Source organism: Aulonocara sp. 'chitande type north' Nkhata Bay, linkage group LG23 (genome assembly GCF_057382095.1).
Source record: "Aulonocara sp. 'chitande type north' Nkhata Bay isolate Kocher_YH1m ecotype deep benthic linkage group LG23, A_spYH_male_GT1.1, whole genome shotgun sequence".
Classification (NCBI taxonomy): domain Eukaryota; kingdom Metazoa; phylum Chordata; class Actinopteri; order Cichliformes; family Cichlidae; genus Aulonocara; species Aulonocara sp. 'chitande type north' Nkhata Bay.
In genome coordinates, this window is record NC_141365.1 from 27,313,589 (window position 1) to 27,332,468 (window position 18,880).

At 39.0% G+C, this 18,880-nt stretch overlaps 1 protein-coding gene across 1 annotated transcript in view; it reads left to right on the forward strand.

Moving 5' to 3' along the window:
• LOC147302016 (SH3 domain-binding protein 4-A-like) overlaps nt 1-16,992 on the forward strand; it is a 43,293-nt gene extending 26,301 nt beyond the window's left edge. Inside the window, exons 5-6 of the mRNA XM_086281687.1 lie at nt 13,064-13,252; nt 14,130-16,992. Coding sequence (XP_086137813.1) covers nt 13,064-13,252; nt 14,130-14,354 — 414 coding nt within the window. The 3' untranslated portion in view covers nt 14,355-16,992. The remainder of the gene's footprint in view (nt 1-13,063; nt 13,253-14,129) is intronic.
• Nucleotides 16,993-18,880: the final 1,888 nt, after the last annotated feature.

The window sequence follows — 18,880 nt, forward strand, 5'->3', positions numbered from 1 at the left end:
AACTGACATAGCTGTATCAGTCAAAGTAGTACATTAAAACTGATGTTTTTCTTTATTATAGGCATTTTTATTAGCGATAAAATAAAAATACAAAGCAGCATTATTTAGTAGAATTAAGTCCAGAAAACAAAAAATGTCCCCAAAGACAAAATAGAGAAGGTAGTGAAATGTAAATGACTCCAGCTGGTGCTGAAACAACAGCTGACAGTGTCCTTGAGCAAGACACTGACCCCTCACCTCCATCTGGTGCACACTGAGCATGTGGTACATATCTGAGAGTTGGATGACTATTATCTCTTTCCAGAAACCAAAAAAATCCAGGACTGCCTAATTCCTTTTAAGATGCCTGTTGCACTCACTGGTTTCCCAGTTTTCTTATGATCTCATGAACCACCAGGTCCTTCCTGCTTTAATCCTTTCTGGCTTAAAATAACACACCTCTCCTACATTTGTAGGAGCTCCAGCCTTGCATTCAAACACATCATGCCATTTCTAGACAGCACCTGACATGTTTGGATAGCCTGGCCTGACCGGCACTATATTTAGGCTGAGACCTGCGTGAAGCCTGAGTCAGCAGATGGAGGATGTCACAGTGAAAGGCCAAAGTACTCATCAGGCAGGTGTTAGAGAGAAAATAAATTAACATCTCAGTTTGGTTTGAAAAGACTGACCTGAACATTGTAGGTGATTCAGGTTAATTAATCTTATGGCAGGCCTGTAATCTGCATTAGGAAAGACGGAGGAGGTAAAGAAGTTTAACCTCCTAGGACCTGACGTCCACATATGTGGACATCACATTTTGGGATGTCTAGACGAAAATACTTAATTTTTCTCTACAAAGGCCACTTACGAGGACATTATACTGCCACCGTTCTATCAAAATTTAAAAACAATGTCCTCATACGTGGATCTCCTTTGACTCCGAAACAAAAATTAGGTAAAAAGAAAAAATTTGGTAATTCTTTGTTTTTACATTCCTCAGGTCCCAATCAACCCAAATAGCAAAGAAAAATTTAAAATGCATGCCATGAAAGAGTTCAGGTCTTAGGAGGTTAAACTAGGTTATTGTAATTACTGGAAGTTACATGGTTCTGGAATTATAAGGTTAAAGGATTAAGTATTTTGGTTTTGCACAAGCTGTAAAATAAATCAGATGGATTATTATAGTAAACAAAAACAAGGCTTTTTCTGGGTTCACCAAATTAAATCAAGGACTTTGGTATTTGTTATATTTAACTGCTTTCTTAAAGGTTAAACCAGCAGGGAGAATTAGACCTGCAGTTATTTCTAAAGGGCATGAATTTTATTAACCTTTATGCTCACATTTTTGCAGCTGTTTACAACAATAATTTCCAACAAGAACAATAATAGTGGCTCAATAGTGGCTCAAGAGTTGGGAGTTCGCCTTGTAATTAGAAGGTTACCGGTTCGAGCCCCGGCTTGGACAGTCTCGGTGGTTGTGTCCTTGGGCAAGACACTTCACCCGTTGCCTACTGGTGGTGGTCAGAGGGCCCGGTGGCGCCAGTGTCCGGCAGCCTCACCTCTGTCAGTGCGCCCCAGGGTGGCTGTGGTTACAATGTAGCTTGCCATCACCAGTGTGTGAATGGGTGGATGACATGTTGTGTATAGCGCTTTGGGGTCCTTAGGGACTAGAAAAGCGCTATACAAATACAGGCAACCTCTGTAGAGTCCAAGTATGACATCATGTTACAAGTAGTGACACTGACCCTACACTGCTATAGGCTCAGTGTCGCTGCTATAAAGTGTTCCTTTTATTTATTTAATTTTTGAGCAGTGCATTTATATGGAAACTTTATTGTCCATCAAAGCTAAACCACATCTAAGTGTAATATTTCAAATATCTTTCTCTCAGCAACAATTTATTGATGTGTTCACTGGGAAGCTGAGATGTGTAATAAGCTGTTGGTATATATCTTATGCACAAGGACTCGTTTGTTGGAAGTGATCATAACCCCAAACTGTCATTTATCAATACGGATGGTTATTCAGTTATATTTTAACCTAAACAATCATCTTTTTCTAAACACAATGAAGCACCTTTTAGTTCCAAAATTTAACCAAGTAGTTGTTGCTGCAGTCAATTAGTTTTAGTAGCTGTTGCCTAAACCTGTCATAGAGTGTAGATAATGGACCCAAATGGAGACTCTTGAGACTAACAAAGCAAAAGAATCTTTATTTTGGTATAGAGGAAATCCAAAAAAGCTAAATAAAACAAAGCCCACCAACATAAATAGAAGTTATACTGTGGATAAAAACAGGAAGAGTTAAAGACATCACAATAAAAGACAAGGCGAAAACTGAGGCCAGACATACAGCCAAGTTGATAAGGGAAATTAGGAGCAGGTGGGTAAACAAGCAAGCATAACTCAAGTGACACAAGGTACAGGAAGTAAAACTAAACACAAAGCATAAGCGACAAAAGACTATCAAAATAAAACAGGAAGTAACAAAACAGCCCAGGTCCACAAACAGAAATTTGACAATAAGATGCAGGGAACACAGGGAAGAGATGATAACTATAACCTATAACTGTCAACAGGAAAAACACTTCCCAAGTAGTTTATCGTACCTAAACTTCACTGGGGTGTTTTTAGAGCCCAACCCTGACCCTGACCAAGAGCTTGTTACCACCTAAACCTAACTGAGGCTTTTCAGTGGCTAAACCCAATCGATTCATTGTTGGTCCTTAATGTTAAACAGTGGGTGAAAGCAAACATAAAAGCGAAAACTAAACTAAACAGTGAGTGAAAAGGTTAAACAAAGTGCAAAACACAGAGGTCCAAATGGAAAATGAACCATGGCTGAAGAAGCTCATTTTGGCTGCTGGTATTCCCAGTCTCATTCTTTCGGTCATTACCCAGAGCTCATGACCATCGGGGTGAGATGGAGTGTGCCACAACCAGTAGAGCTGACTCTTGTTGCACCATGAAGTAGTAGGAAGTGCACAAATAAAAACTGTTTATATATCTATAGTAAAAAACATCTCGTCTTTCATGTTAGCTCCGTATCATTAAATGTCAGAAATTGCAGAAAGCTATAAGACCTGTAAAATGAAGCCTCTGGGCTGTCTTCTAGCATTTGATATCAATTATTAATCAATTACTGGTAAGAAATGAATAATGAATTAGTTCAGTGGTTTTCAATGGAAACCACTTTCCAGTAGCAGCACAGTGAGAGGTTTTACTTTACCCTGATTACATGTCGGAGGTTTGGTTTCATCTGAGCTGAAGTGAAGCTCCTGCAGTTCCTCATCTCATCATTTCCCCTGTTTTTCACTCCCTGACCCTCTGAAATACCCGATTTATGAAACAGAACTGACAGTTTTTATCCGCAGTTAGAAATGCACAAATTAAATGCTATATGCATGCTCATATATTGAATTAAAAACCAATAGCAGCACATTTGATTTTTTGGGTTGGGGTGTGTGTGTGCGTGGGGGGGGGGGGGGGGGGGGCTAGTTGTCTAGAGACTACAACCCTTCTCTTTTGGCTAAGGTATTAAGATGCTTAGACTTCAAAGGCTTTGATCTGATATCAGTACACAGATATACAAAGGATGGTCATTTCTTGGGGTAAAAACAGGCAGCTGATGTGTTGTATTTCATTTAAAATGTTATTTAAATGGCTGACTTGTACATCTAATTAGTTTTGGTGGTGTAAGTAACAGTGTTTGTACTCCACAGCTAAAAGTTGTTTTCATTTCTGATCAATCATTTAATTTCTATAATATAAATATCCAGCAGACGTGAAAAATCAGTGTCACACTGTTTCCTCCAATGAAAGAAGTATTTTATAATTGCAGTTGAAAAGCAAGAGCACGTTTGATTGGTAATCTAGGTGGCTATTCAGTGTCAGTGATCAAATACCCACCAAGCTGCAACCTCAGCTCTTCTAGTGGCCACTTGAGGCTGGTATTTTTATAAGTCATCCATTTGGATACAGGAGTTAGCCAAAACCAGTGGATATTTTATATACAGTCCCTGAGGAGAACATTATTAGTATTACCAGACGTCCTATTAAATTTCCAGATACTGTATTTGTTACATTATTTGCATGCATGTAAATTTGGATTCACTGTGTTATGTGGTGAACTTACTTGCCTGGACTGTAACATTCATCCTCTCTCTCCCCCTTTGCTGTCATAAAACTCCAGTTTAACTTTTCTTCCTTTATTTTGATAGAACTGCTCCCCAGTTGTTAGACCTGGTGGTGCAGTAGTTAGCACTGACACCTCACAGCAAGAAGGTCCTGGGTTCAAATCCCTTGGTATTCTGTGACTGTAGTTTGCATATGTCTGTGAAGGATCGTAGTCTAGGGAGCTTGGAAAGAAAAGCATCTGGACTTTTTTTTTTTTTTTAAGTTGCTTGAAAACATCTTCAAGCAACTTAAAGAAGTCCAGCTGCTTTTCTTTCCAAGCTCCTTAGACTGTAGTTTGCATCCTTACTCTGTGCTTCCATGCGATTTCTCTAGAAACTCTAGCTTCTTCCAAAAGACATGCAGTGTGGTTACTTGGTGATTCTGCATTGGCACATCTTCATGTGTCAGCCAATATTGCAGCACCAAAACACATGTGATGGTCCGGTGTGAGAACCACACGGCCAACCACAGGTTTACACAGTTCTCCAAATGATCCGATTTTTACAAAAACCTTTGAAAACCAGGTACGCAATGTGTTGTATGTGTTGTTTTTAATGTGACCGTCAGTAAATGGGAAAGAAACTGCACAACCTCTCACTCCTGTCATGTTGTTTTGGTAGTTTATTGTGTATCACATAAAGTCAATGCTTTAGTGTTACAGCAGAGTGAGTGCAAGTCAGATAATGTGGCAGCAGGCTGTTGCTTATCTTGAATCTGAATGCGAGCGACAGGGAGAGAATGAGAGAAAGAAATTTGATCTTTTTGATTCAGATTAGAGTGTTTTGGTGGCTGGAGACTGTGTGTGTGTGTGTGTGTGTGTGTGTGTGTGTGTGTGTGTGTGTGTGTGTGTGTGTGTGTGTGTGTGTGTGTGTGTGTGTGTGTAAAGCTTTGAAGCTGCAGCTGACTGACAGGCAGGCAGTAGAGAAAGCTTTATCAAATTTTGTGATGCTCTTGTGTTCGAGGTTTTCTCCTAACAAACTGAAATAATTATTTTTTTTTGGCTGGATAGTTCTCAATTACAAAGCTCTTTTCTTTGAAACGGCTTGCATAACAGCACAAAACTTGAAATCACTTTACAATATGAGGCACAGATATGATAACAGATGTCGTAGAAAAGGTATCAAAATGGTTTTATTCAAGATAGTGGGTCAAGAATCTTTTTAAAATGTACAAATGATGTTCAAAATCTGATATTGTTTACATTTAAAGTAAAGATTGAGCATAAATTAAAAACAGATTTGTTTGAATAATAAAGTTTTATTTGGGTTACATGCTTTTATTATCAAAGGTACTTTTGTATTTACTATTTGTAGCATGTAATAATATTAGATGTATATTATTAAATATACATTAATAACAAGGTAGCAATGTTTTAAGTAAGTAAAATGTATTTACTTATTTGGCATTTTTCACAGATTAAACACAGGAAATAAAAGTATAGCATATCATTGTAATGTAATACAACAATAAAATACAACATAAAGCAAGAAGTTAACAGAAAAAAGTTTTAAAAGTGCATGCTTCTGTTTAACTTTAATATTTCCTTTTAGCTAATCCCATTTGATTAATGAGCCCCATATTTTACAGTTCATTTCCTAAAAACATTTCCCAGTGAAGTTCCTGTTAAATAAATGGTTATTACTTAGGTAATAGTTAAAAAGTTATCATAGATAGTAACCTGGGTGGCACATATTTTAACGTTAGCTGTTTAGCTACTAGCAATTACCACATTAGCCATCTTATTATTATTCGGGTTGTGGCATAGGCACTATAGCAGATGTTCGTAGCTACGCTGGTTTCTGAAGTCTTGTTTTGAACCCTCAAGTTGGGCGTTTTTTGTCAGGATGGCGAGCTGCTTTCCTATAGACTTCTTGAGGACTGTAAGTGTTTTTGCAGCCACAGCTGTTGCCATCTGGTGGCCTTCATTTTTATGACTTGTCCATGTTTTATGTCATCTGTGGATACCAGCTGCCACCTAGAGCTAATAATAGACTTATAACATTAATTTTGTGGAGTTAGGCAGCAACCATTATCACTCCTGGCTTTTTTAAAGAAGATAATAATTATTTGTGTGTATAAAGTGTTTCTCTTAAAGTCCCAGATTGAACCTGAGAAAATACCAGAAATGTCATGGTGCGGGGTCGTTGACCCAGCATTTTGTGTTTTATAATTATTTTCCTCTGTTCTAGTTATTCTGATTTTGGTATTCTGTGTCCTCCCCCCTTGTGTCCGGTTCGTGTTCTAGATTTCCTGTTTTATTCTGAAGGTCTCTGTCTGTTGTCACTGTGTTCAGCTTGTGTCCTCCAGTCATCATGTGTATTAGGATCAGCTGTTCTTCCCTTCTGTGTGTGATTACCCGATTACCTTGTGTGTGTATATTTAGTGGGTGTCGTTCTGTGTTCGTTGCCGGCTCGTCTGCGTTCGTCTGCATTTCTCTGTGTTCCATGGTGTTTCGTTCCTGTCTCTGCGTCGCTCTGCCCCGCACCCCTTTTGTATGCTCTCAGGTTTGTTATTTAGTTCTCCCAGTTTAGGTTTCTTCAGTTATTTTGCTTGCTTGCCACTATCCCACCTTGTAAATAAACGTCACACTCTTCATCAGTCAGCTGCCTGCATTTTGGGTCCTTTTCATTCCACAACACGACTGCTGCCCCAGCCGTGACAAGAAACTAGTCTACCAAACACATTGGTTGCCTACCTTACCAATTCTTATTTCATTAGCAATGACATGTGGTGCCAAGTCACCAGAATCACAGCACTGCCTCAGGCAGCCTAAAAATATTTTCTTTTTTGGGCTTTTTAGCGCTATCTAAGATTATATATATATATATATATATATATATATATATATATATATATATATATATAGCGTACAGCCTCAGCACCCTGAGGCTGTACGCTAAGCGGAAGGAAGGGGGCCGGGGACTGGTGAGTGTCAGCACCACAGTCCAGGATGAGACAACGAACATCCAAGAATACATTGGGAAGATGGCCCCAACTGACCGAGTGCTCAGTGAATACCTCAGGCAGCAGAAACCCAAGAAAGAGGAGGGAGACGAGGAACCATCATGGAAGGACAGGCCCCTGCACGGTATGTACCACCGGCAGATAGAGGAGGTGGCTGATATCCAGAAATCCTACCAGTGGCTGGACAAAGCTGGACTGAAAGACAGCACAGAGGCACTAATCATGGCAGCACAAGAACAAGCTCTGAGCACAAGATCCATAGAGGCTGGGGTCTATCACACCAGGCAAGACCCCAGGTGCAGGCTGTGTAAAGATGCCCCAGAGACAATCCAGCACATAACAGCAGGGTGCAAGATGCTAGCAGGCAAGGCATACATGGAACGCCATAACCAAGTGGCCGGCATAGTGTACAGGAACATCTGTGCCGAGTATAACCTGGAAGTCCCGAGGTCAAAATGGGAGATGCCCCCAAGGGTGGTGGAGAATGACCGAGCTAAGATCCTGTGGGACTTCCAGATACAGACGGACAAAATGGTGGTGGCTAACCAACCGGACATAGTGGTGGTAGACAAACAGAAGAAGACGGCCGTAGTGATCGATGTAGCGGTTCCGAATGACAGCAATATCAGGAAGAAGGAACACGAGAAGCTGGAGAAATACCAAGGGCTCAGAGAAGAGCTCGAGAGGATGTGGAGGGTGAAGGTAACGGTGGTCCCCGTGGTAATCGGAGCACTAGGTGCGGTGACTCCCAAGCTAGGCGAGTGGCTCCAGCAGATCCCGGGAACAACATCGGAGATCTCTGTCCAGAAGAGCGCAGTCCTGGGAACAGCTAAGATACTGCGCAGGACCCTCAAGCTCCCAGGCCTCTGGTAGAGGACCCGAGCTTGAAGGATAAACCGCCCGCAGGGGCGTGCTGGGTGTTTATATATATATATATATATATATATATATATATATATAGATATATATATATATATATATATATATATATATATATATATATATAGATATATATATATATACACACACACACACACACACACACACACACACACACACACACACACTAGGGGTGCAACAATACATGTATCTGTATTGAACCGTTCGATACAGTGCTTTTGGTTCGGTACACATATGTATTGAACGATAGAGCAGGGCGATATGACCAAAAATATTTATCACGATATACATTTGAAAATTTGCGATAACGATATAACTGACGATATAATTGACGCTAGACAAAATACTTTACAACTCCACAACTTTATTAGTGCAAAAAACCCCATCAATGTATTTTCACTTAAACAAGCAGCTGTTTTTTATGTGCATTAAAGTTATATAAAAACGTAACAGTGCAAATTCCTTGCTGACAGTCTAACCAAAAGGCATTTCCAGTGGAAAATGGCCAACATATCCTCAGCATAACCATGTATAATATCCACAAAACTTAAAGAGCTTATACACACACAATACGGTAATATTATGTTGAAGCGCAGTACGTATCACTCCACGAGGCGCCTGCCTACGATAACCGTAGTGCTCTGACAAGCCATCAAGCGGTGCGGCTTTGTAGCTTAGCAAAGTCGTACTCAAACATTTTTGACAGATTTTTGAGCAGGGTACCACATAAAATCGGTTCGAGGTCAGTAAGCACAACCAGAATTCATACATAAGGCGCACCAGGATATGAGGGGCACTGTCGATTTTCAGAAAAATCTGTGTATCTGACCGACCAAAGCTAAACCAGTTCCACACCACTGAAGTTGCAGCATTTTTACAAACCAATTCTGGTTCATCCGTTACATTCAACGAACCGCTTTCGCTCTTCTCATCCTGTGTCGTAAACATCCTGTATGTAAACAAAGGCACTGCGCATGCGATATTTCATTTTCCTATCGTTGCCCAAAATTACACCGGTATTACCGTGAACGGTATGATATAGCCCAGCCCTATTGAACGATACAAAATTTTTAATTTATTTGATCAACTTTTCTCCTGACGATGCTGTCTGTGTTGAGAACTCAGTGGATCTGCGCTCGACAATGCAGCCAAGGCGGAGTAATCGAAGTATGAGTGCCGCCCATATGCATTCACTCAAGTTAGCATGGCAACTGCCTCAACGCTACCCAAAATTGAACCTCATCCACCGTACTTCAGATCTGGTGTTTGGAACTATTTTTGTTTTCATGTGAAGTATGACCCTACTTAAGCGCGTCATGGACAAAAGTACAACAGTATGTCGGATGTGCCACGCAATGCTCAGTTATATCGGTCGGAGCCATTTCTCTGTAATAAACTCTCTTTTCCACAGATTAGTGATTTCTCCATCAGATACATTTCTTTTTTAAATTATTTGATTGTTTCAGCAACATTTAATTTAAAAACTGTACTTTTGAGTTAAAAGAAATATTTGTAATTTTAATAGCTTAAAAAAGGCATGAACATTTTTTTGTATCGAAAAATATCAAACCGTGACACCAAAGTATCGAAACGAACTGAACCGTGAATTTTGTGTATCGTTGCACCACCTGGCGCTATGTCATCATTAGTAATAATGTTGTCCTAAATGATATTGTTACATTCTTAAAAATATTTTGAAATTTTAATAATCTTTAATGATTTTCTTTCCCTTGTTGTTGAAAATAATTTTGAGTATTTTCTGCACTGAGTTTGAAATTCTAGTATTGTGACAACCCCCCGGTGGTGCTTCCGTTTAAATAATAACTGCACGTTCCCATGAATGCTTGTATGGCAGCTTTCAAGGAGTAGTTCACATTAAATTCTTTTTGAACTAAAATGTATCTTTATGCACGGAAATATCTTCATGTGAAAATCCTAAAGATGTGTGCATTACATTCCTGCTGTTACTCATTAAAGTCATAGCGGAAAACACAAAACCGTAAATACCTCCACACATTTCCACTAGGTTGTTCTTTTTCTGGCGCTCCCAGCAAAGGAGAAAAAATAAAACTTCCTACAAAGAACCTGAAAGGTATCACCACGGGACAGTGCCTCACTTTGATGCCCGGAGCTTTGTCTTGAAATAAACACACATTCAAATTCAAATTCAAATTCAAATTTTATTTGTCACGTACACAGTCATACACAGTACGATATGTAGTGAAATGCTTGGACAACTGCTCGTGACCTAAAGAGAACAAAAAAGGAAAAGGCTATGAATAAGATAGGAAATAAATATGAAAAATTAAAAAGGGTAAATTTAACTAAGAAGGAATAAAATATAAATTAAGGTTAAAAATGAAATAACTGTACAACACAAATTAGAATGAAGGGTAAATTTAACTGGGAAGAATAAGATAAAATATATAAATTAAAGTTGAAAATAAAATAACTGTACAACAAAATACACAATATAGAACTATATAAGAATGTATGAAGAAATCTAAATATAAATAAATATATACACAATAACAGCAGCTGTACAAGTATTAACCGGAAATGAAGAATATAGTGACCAGTGTTGTGCAAAACCAAAGTCCAGAAAGTCCAGTGTGTGTGTAAGAACTGTATGTGTGGGTCAGTACTGTGTGGTGGTGTGATTGAGAGACCGTATCGCCTGCGGGAAGAAGCTCCTCCTCAGTCTCTCTGTGTTGGTCTTCAGGGAGCGGAATCGCTTTCCTGACCTCAGCAGAGAGAACAGTCTGTTGTTGGGATGGCTGAGGTCCTTCACGATCTTCCTGGCCTTGGTCCGGCACCGCCTGCTGTAGATTGAGTGCAGGTCAGGGAGCTCGGAGCGGATGGTGCGCTCAGCTGACCGCACAACCCTCTGTAGAGCTCGTCTGTCCTGCATGGTGCTGTTCCCGAACCAGGTTAAGATGTTTCCCGTCAGGATGCTCTCTATGGTGCACACACTGCTGGGTTTTTTTTGGGTGTGTGTCATTAAAACAGAAATAGTCTTTTTGGCTATTGTGCCTCTTTTCAGGAAACAAAAAGAAAATCTCCCCTGGAGCAAATTTTCCAGTCAGCTGCGTTCATTAAAACTCAATACATTTTAACCCTCATTTAACTGGGTTAGCTGAGTTAGAATGTATTTACAGCAGCAGGAGCCCTCAGGGACAGGATTACTAAGAGGATGGTAACAGATTATATTTATACAGAAAGCCCTGTAACTATTTTCAGCTTTTGTTTTTACTCTTCAGCTCACAAATCTTAAAAAACAACAACAAAAAAAACCTTATTTGTTCTACATATTCCTGACTTCTGTTATCTTTCCCTCTTTTCCCATGACACAATGGATTCACCGCTTTAGTCCTCTACAATCTAATTTGTTTGAGGTCTTGAAGACTGAAAAATACTTTTAAATGGAGAACAAAGAATGCAGTCTAACGCAACAGCCCTGCAATAAATCACACCTCCTGAAGGTTAAATCTTAGTTAGTATTACAGAAACACCTCTCTATAAATTGCATTACCTTTCAGCAGCCTCCAAAAGGATCAGAGTTACATCAATACCTCTCTAAAACATTGTGGAAAACAAGTCTGAGTGTAGATATGTATTGTTCCAAAGGGAAAAAAAAGGAGATTCTGTGTTGGAAAGGGAAAAGGAAATGGATAGGATGTCTGCAAAACTATGACGATAATAAAGATCATTATAGACCTTGACAGTTTCTAAAACAAGTCAACTGAAGACACATTGGCTTTGGGTAGGTTTTCCACATAGATTGTGTAAAAAAGATGGATCTGAAGCCAATGTGGAAGTGCCTTGAACCTCAAAGTTTGATGTCCACTGCAGAAAACACTGTCCTGATGATCTGATTATGGTCTTAATTGCTTGTTTCAAGTCTTATTTAATACAGTGTTTTAATACTCGTTTTGGAAAGTCATTTTCCAGAGGGACGTGCAGCTTACAAGCCATAAGCATACATGCATATCTCCCTCTCCTCGCCCCCAACCGGTCACACTAGATGGCTGCCCCTTCCCAAGACTGGGTCTGCCGGAGGTTTCTTCCTCTTAAAAGAGTTTTTCCTTCCCAATGTCGCCAAAGTGCTTGCTCATAGGGGGTCGTCTGATTGTTGGGGTTTTATTGTAGGGTGTTTACCTTACAATATTAATCTCCTTGAGGTAACTGTTGCTGTGATTTGGCACTATATAAATAAAACTGAATTGAGTTGAATTTCTCTCAGTTTTTCAGCCATAACTTGTGACATTCTGGTTTCAGAAATGGTGCCACTGAAAACTTTCCTAATCAGTGGGCCACGACATGGTACCTATGGCTTGCTTTTATGCATGATCTATGGCTTTTCACAGGTTTTTTAAAGGTGTTATCCAAATTTTTAGACCTATTCTATCACTTATCTAGAGTTGGGCCTTTATAGCAGCACACTACACAAATAGTCCAGATGTCCTTTTACCGGTTTGTTCTCCATCTGCTCCTCGAGATTATCTCAGGATAGATTAGATAATCTCTACAGAATATCTCTTGCCGATTGGATGTGTCCAGAACACCTCCAGTGGAATAAACCCGACATGTGTCCTCTAACCTTGAAATTTTAAACCATGTTTATGCTCGAACTACAAGTGGAACTATGTAGTGTGGTTGTGTTTATCCAGTAATGACTGATCTTGAAAATGGTTACCCTGCCAACAGGGTCCTTGAATATGGAAAACACTATGAAATGTCGCTTGATTTGACAGATGTTGCTGTTTCACAGGACAGAGCCAAGTCTCAAATTTCTTTCAATCGGTGAAACAATACTGAAGTGGTTAAGTGATTTGTGCTGTGAATGTATTATTACCAGAACACTTTCACGATTTACATAAATATGGATATAAATTCTCATTCCTATTCTTTCTCCATATAAATTTTGCATACATAGTGATTTTAAATTGATGCATTCCTTCCAATCTCATCCAAGTCAACATGCAGATATTTCTTTCTTTGCTCGTTGCTCATGCTGACTGACCATTTCTTTAACCCATCAGGCATTGCTGAAGATGGACTGCCAGGGTCTGGTTGCCAGGTTGGTCCTGGATTTTGTCTTGTTGACTACAGCAGTAGAGGTGGCATCCCGGTGGAGGGAGCTTGCTGAGAAGCTGGCCCGAGTCTCCAAACAGCAAATGGAGGCTTATGAGGCTCCACATCGAGACAAGAATGGTCTATTGGATAACGAGGTGAGAGGCCTTTAGTCAGTGTTACTATTTACCGGACAACTGGACACTGTCAATGCTGTGGATCACGTCATGAAGTCAATAAGTTAACACATGTACTACAACCAGTTTTTTTGTGTTTTGGGCAAAGCATTAAAAGCTTGCTGAATTAGAATTTAGGAGTTTTGACTTGACGTATACCTGGATGTACCAACAACAATACATGAATTACTTTAACACCAAAGATAACTTTTAAGTTTGTTTCTTATTTCTTTGATTTATCAAATGTATTATTAGCTTTTATTCACAATTTACATGCTGTATGAGTTAAACTGTGTCTAAAAATTTGCATGTCATGTTTGTACACTTGAATTTTAAGTTATATGACTTATATACAAGATGTTTTAAGGTTTATGGTACAGTAATTATCACTATGCATCTCATGGCCTCTAGCTCCTGACCATATTTATTCTACACTCACATCACTTAAATATATATATAAACTATTTTATATTAAATGTCTTTATATCAAACTGCCCTGTGATCCACAAACAGTATATTTGTCCGAGTTACTGTGCTTGGGTAGAAACTCTTCAAGAAAACACAATACTACTCAAAACATTTCAGAATTTCAGGAGAATTAGGTCAAAATGCTAACAAGTAGCTCACGGCAGCCTTCGAAATACTATACTAGGTGTGGTTTATGGAAAGGAGTAACATAGATCATCTTTAACCTGTCAGCTCTTTAGTACAAAGACCTGCTAAAGTTCAGTCTAAATGGGTTTGAGATTTCCGTCCCTACATGAACCTCTTTTGTGTAAGTCTTTGGCAAACTCTTGCCTTTTGTTCTTAAAAAGACATTTTCTTTCACTTCCCATGATCCCCACCCTGAACCCTTTAGTCTATGTGGAAACCAGCCTATGACTTCCTGCTGACGTGGGCTGCCCATGTTGGGGATAGCTACCGAGATGTGATCCAGGAGCTCCACCTTGGCCTGGACAAGATGAGGAACCCCATCACCAAGAGGTGGAAGCACCTAACGGGCACACTTATACTTGTCAACTGCCTCGATACCCTTCGCAGTGCGGCCTTCTGTCCTACAGGATATGGAGATTTTGCTGTGTGAAATGTGTGACAGAAGATTTGATGGCTGGTATAGTAACTAAAGCTCAATTCTGGGATTTGTGTCCAGAGTTTTGTTGACTCGTGAACGGAAGTTGTCGAAAGAATGGTACTCACAACATGTCTGGAGTGGATATTTTCTTTGAAAGAAAAAGAAAACGTGTAGTTTTAGGGCAGTGTGAAGAATCTAGACCATCAGGTCTACTGTGCACATCCTGCTGTCTTGTCTGGACTCTCGCATCCACATCATAGCAGCACTGATTGGTTTTTGATTAGTTACACACCAGAAGTAGCAACGCCACTTTCTGGCTCAAAATACATTGTGAAAATAGATAATCTGGCTCTTTGTGTTTTTTAAGCATCATGTTGTCCCTTTCTATCCCTTTCTTGTGGTCTCTACCTCTTATGTTGTTTCCGCTTTTCTTTCCTATATTCTTCTTAATCTCTTTTCTACCTCACACTTTGTCCTTTCAACTACGTTTTGATGGCTTTCAGAATTACATGCTGCTTTTTTCTGTGTTCCTCTCAGCTTCCCCTTATGCTTCAGTAAATGGCATTTTCAGGCTTCTGTCCTAATGTTTTTCTGTCACTGTGTATTTCCTTGCTTGACCCTCAGAACAGCATTTGTTCATTTGACTGTATCTCACAAGCATTTTTAATTATAAAAAAAGTTCTTTAATCAAAATAAATGAGAAAAACTTTCATATATTAAAACAGTACAAGAATTGCCAGTGATTAGCTTGCCAAAAACTATTAGCTTGCTGACAGGGACTGTCTATGTAGTAAAGCTGCAGTACATCTGTTAATGCAAGTAATTTTTATACTTACATAAACATTTGTTTTTCTTAGTTTGTATTTATTCTTGGTGGACTCCACTTACATAACAAACTAAAGATTTAGTTGCTCAATATCCCTAGATGAAATTGATCCCAAAGAGCATACTGTACAAAAAACTCCTTGAAATTGCTTTGGTCACTACAGCAGTCACCTGTAGTTTGCATGGAAGACATCTACCTGTCTGCAAACACTTCCCAAAGTAAAAGATTTACTGAGCAAGCCAACATATTACAAAGGTCTCTATTTCTAGTTTGTATGATACTTTTCACAGTTTTGCTGGCACTTGTCGAGTAAAGACAATCCAATATCTTCCATCCAAACTAGACAAAGACACAACAGTAGTTGTGTACAACAGCTAGTAACCAAAGCAATGACAAGGAGATTTTTTGGTGAAGCACTGTTTACATCTTTGTAGCTAATTTCACCTAATGATTGCCGGCAACCTCCAGCAATCATTCGCCAATACAGTTAGCTAACAATGTTAGCATGCTGCATGTTGACAAAGGGATCCATTATTAATTTTGAATTCCAAAACCAAATTGCAATGTTTCAGTGTTAAAATCCAGTCAATTGGGAAACAGTATCTGTTTGTTTACTCTCACATCACCAGCTATTTTTTGGTCAGCTATTTTTTGGTCCAAATGCTTAAGCAGCATTGAGAGTTAAAGACATCCAATTACTTTCAGCTCCAGTACTCAGTGGGACTGTTTTCCCATGTGTGGTAGTTAGGTTTTCATTACTAGGCATCCATGAAGAAGATGCAAAGTTTACTGGAACTGGAAGATATAAGAGAAAGTTAGCTAGCTGGCTAGTTGCTATCTGGAGACGTTATATCATGTTCTGACTGAAGTATTTCTTTTAAAAAACTGAACTGCTATGGCTATTGACCTTAACAATAAAAGAAAACTAAATACCAGAAATGTTTGGAGGGTTAGTAAAGTTTGGCTAGTTGACAGAATTATATGTTACTTACAGAGCCAACGTTAAGCTAATTTACCACAGGGACGATGCAAGATGAAACTTACACTGTTCTCTAACTTAAACACTACTAACACTACTACAAGTACACTAATTGAAAAAGAAAAAGGCTTAGGGGCCAAGAATGACAGCTGAATTTTGTTTTGGAGCTCTAGTCATTTCAGCAGATAGCATTAGTTTGCTTGCTAGCTAGCATAGATTAGCAAATTCAGTTTTCAACATGTAACATGGCTGCAAATACAAATAGTTTCATTAATTGAGACTTGAAAATAAAGTGAAATGCATTTTCCTTTATTTGTTAACCTTACTGAAATCCAGAATACTTATATGTATTTTCAAAATGTATGCTTTTTTTTTCAGATGGCTGAAAATGTTTCAGTGCATTCTCACGTCCTAACCCCATACTCTTTATTAGTTACACAAAAATGTCAAATGTGTTTGTTTTCATTAAAAGAACTAGACAAACTAAACCATCAGAAATATCTTTTTAAAGCTTTTATTTAGTTTTTGTTAGTTTTTTTTGTCTTTTCAGATGTTCTTGATTCTGTGACTTTCAGCACGAATAATCAATCCACTTTGATGCTTTTTGGCGGGGTTTTGTGCTTTTGTTGTTTATCTCCATTATGTTTTTGTGACCGCTGCAATGTTTAGAATATGAACGTTTTCCGAGCAGAAAATTTGCAAGTTTATATATTTGTACCAAACACCGACTGAGTATTGACACATTTGTAAGTGATGCTTTATAACATGTGAGAATTTGCAGATCTGTTCAGTGTTTCTGTTCAGTATCAATAAAACCAAAAAACATATGAAAGTCTTATACGCTTACAGTTATTCTACTTACACTTATATTCATGTGTGCACAAATGATTTCTGCAAGACTGAAAACAGCATTTAGACATAACTAAAGTTCGCTCTTTAGGCTTGAGGTTTGGACTTTTACTGGGCTATTGCAGCACCTTGATTGTTTATCATTCATTTTGTTGCAGATTTGCTGCTGTGCTTGGGATTGCATGACCCAGTTTGGGCCAAGCTTTAGCTGTCAGACAGATTACCTCAGACTTAGACTCTAGAATACTTTGGTTTACAAAGGAGTTCCTGGTGGACTCAATGACTGCAAAACCAGGAACTCCTCTGTAACTGCAAACTCATCACCCCTCCACCACTGTCCTGACAGTTGGTATGAATATATTTATGCTGATATCCTGTGGTCCTTTGGATTATGGACAAACATTTCCACTTTGGTTTTTTATATTTCCAAAGGACATTGTTTCAGAAGTCAAAACAAGTTCAAAAGAAGCCACATGTGAACAGTCTTTTTCTAATTGTACTGTCAACTTTTTTTTGCTAATTGAGTGTATGCAGTGTTCAGTAGATACTTCTCAATCACGAAGATTGTGGCTTTGTGTTAACACACCTGAAACTTCCAAAATATCTGCTTTTATAGATGTGGCCACTGTTATGGATCTCAATCACATCAACAAGCTCTATAAACTGCACGTCAAGTGCATTTTTTCTTATTCCAGAGTTAAGATAATTTGTTTGTCGCATAACTAGAAGATTTTGAATGTTATGGCAGCAAAGAGATGTGTAGCAACCTAGCAATATAAAAAAGACATACCTAAATAGAAAAAGATCATAATAACCAGTAAAAAAATATTTAAAACAAGGAAAAACCTAAAAAACATTAAAGATAGACAGAAAGACTGTTTAATAATGGCTAACACTGCTTACAAGGGCGACCGTGGCTCAGGGGGTTGGGAATCGCATCTGTAACCGGAAGGTCGCCGGTTCGATCCCTGGGCTCTCTGTCCTGGTCGTTGTGTCCTTGGGCAAGACACTTTACCCTACTTGCCTACTGGTGTTGGCCAGAGGGGCCGATGGCGCGATATGGCAGCCTCGCTTCCCAGGGCAGCTGTGGCTACAACTGTAGCTGCCTCCACCAGTGTATGAATGTGAGAGTGAATGAATAGTGGCATTGTAAAGCGCTTTGGGTGCCTTGAAAAGCGCTATATAAATCCAATCCATTATTATTACATGAGGTGGTAGTTATTTCACAGTATAAGACATATTATTTCACAAGTGCAGTTATGTCAGTGTTTTATTGTTTGATTTACTGAGAGCAGTTTTGACCAGAACAAGAATGAAGGACCTAGATCTCTACTTCAGACACAGCAGTGAAGGATCTGCCCAGTGATATCACTGTGCCATCAATAGGGTAGGAAGTGGTGTCGATCAGAGTTGATTGCCTTTATTTGTTATTTTGTTACTTTATGAGTGTTGAGTGTTATTCTGTGCTGTACCTTTCAGTAGGCGTGTAGTCCTCTAACTTCTCTAGTTCTTTTAGCTCCTGTCTCTGTAAGGCTTCCCTACCTAACAGCCCACTTTCCTCTGATTCATCACTTTCTGGAAGCCAGCTGAGGGGCAGCACCTAGTGCTTGTGAGTTGTCTCGACATTGTGGGATTTCTGTGGCTGTAGCAGGTGACGGTGAGAAGAAGAATCTTTGGAAACTGAATATTCACGGCAGTCTGAAGCCTGAGCTTATGGCTCACGCTGATTGACACATAAGGCTGAAAAATAGAAAAAGACAGTATAATACTCTATTTTTATCTCTTAAATACACATACATACATACACATACAGAGAAGACATGATTTCAAAACATGGGCAGATTTAGGGCTGTCAGACCTCGTGCTTTTCTCTCTTTCCATGAC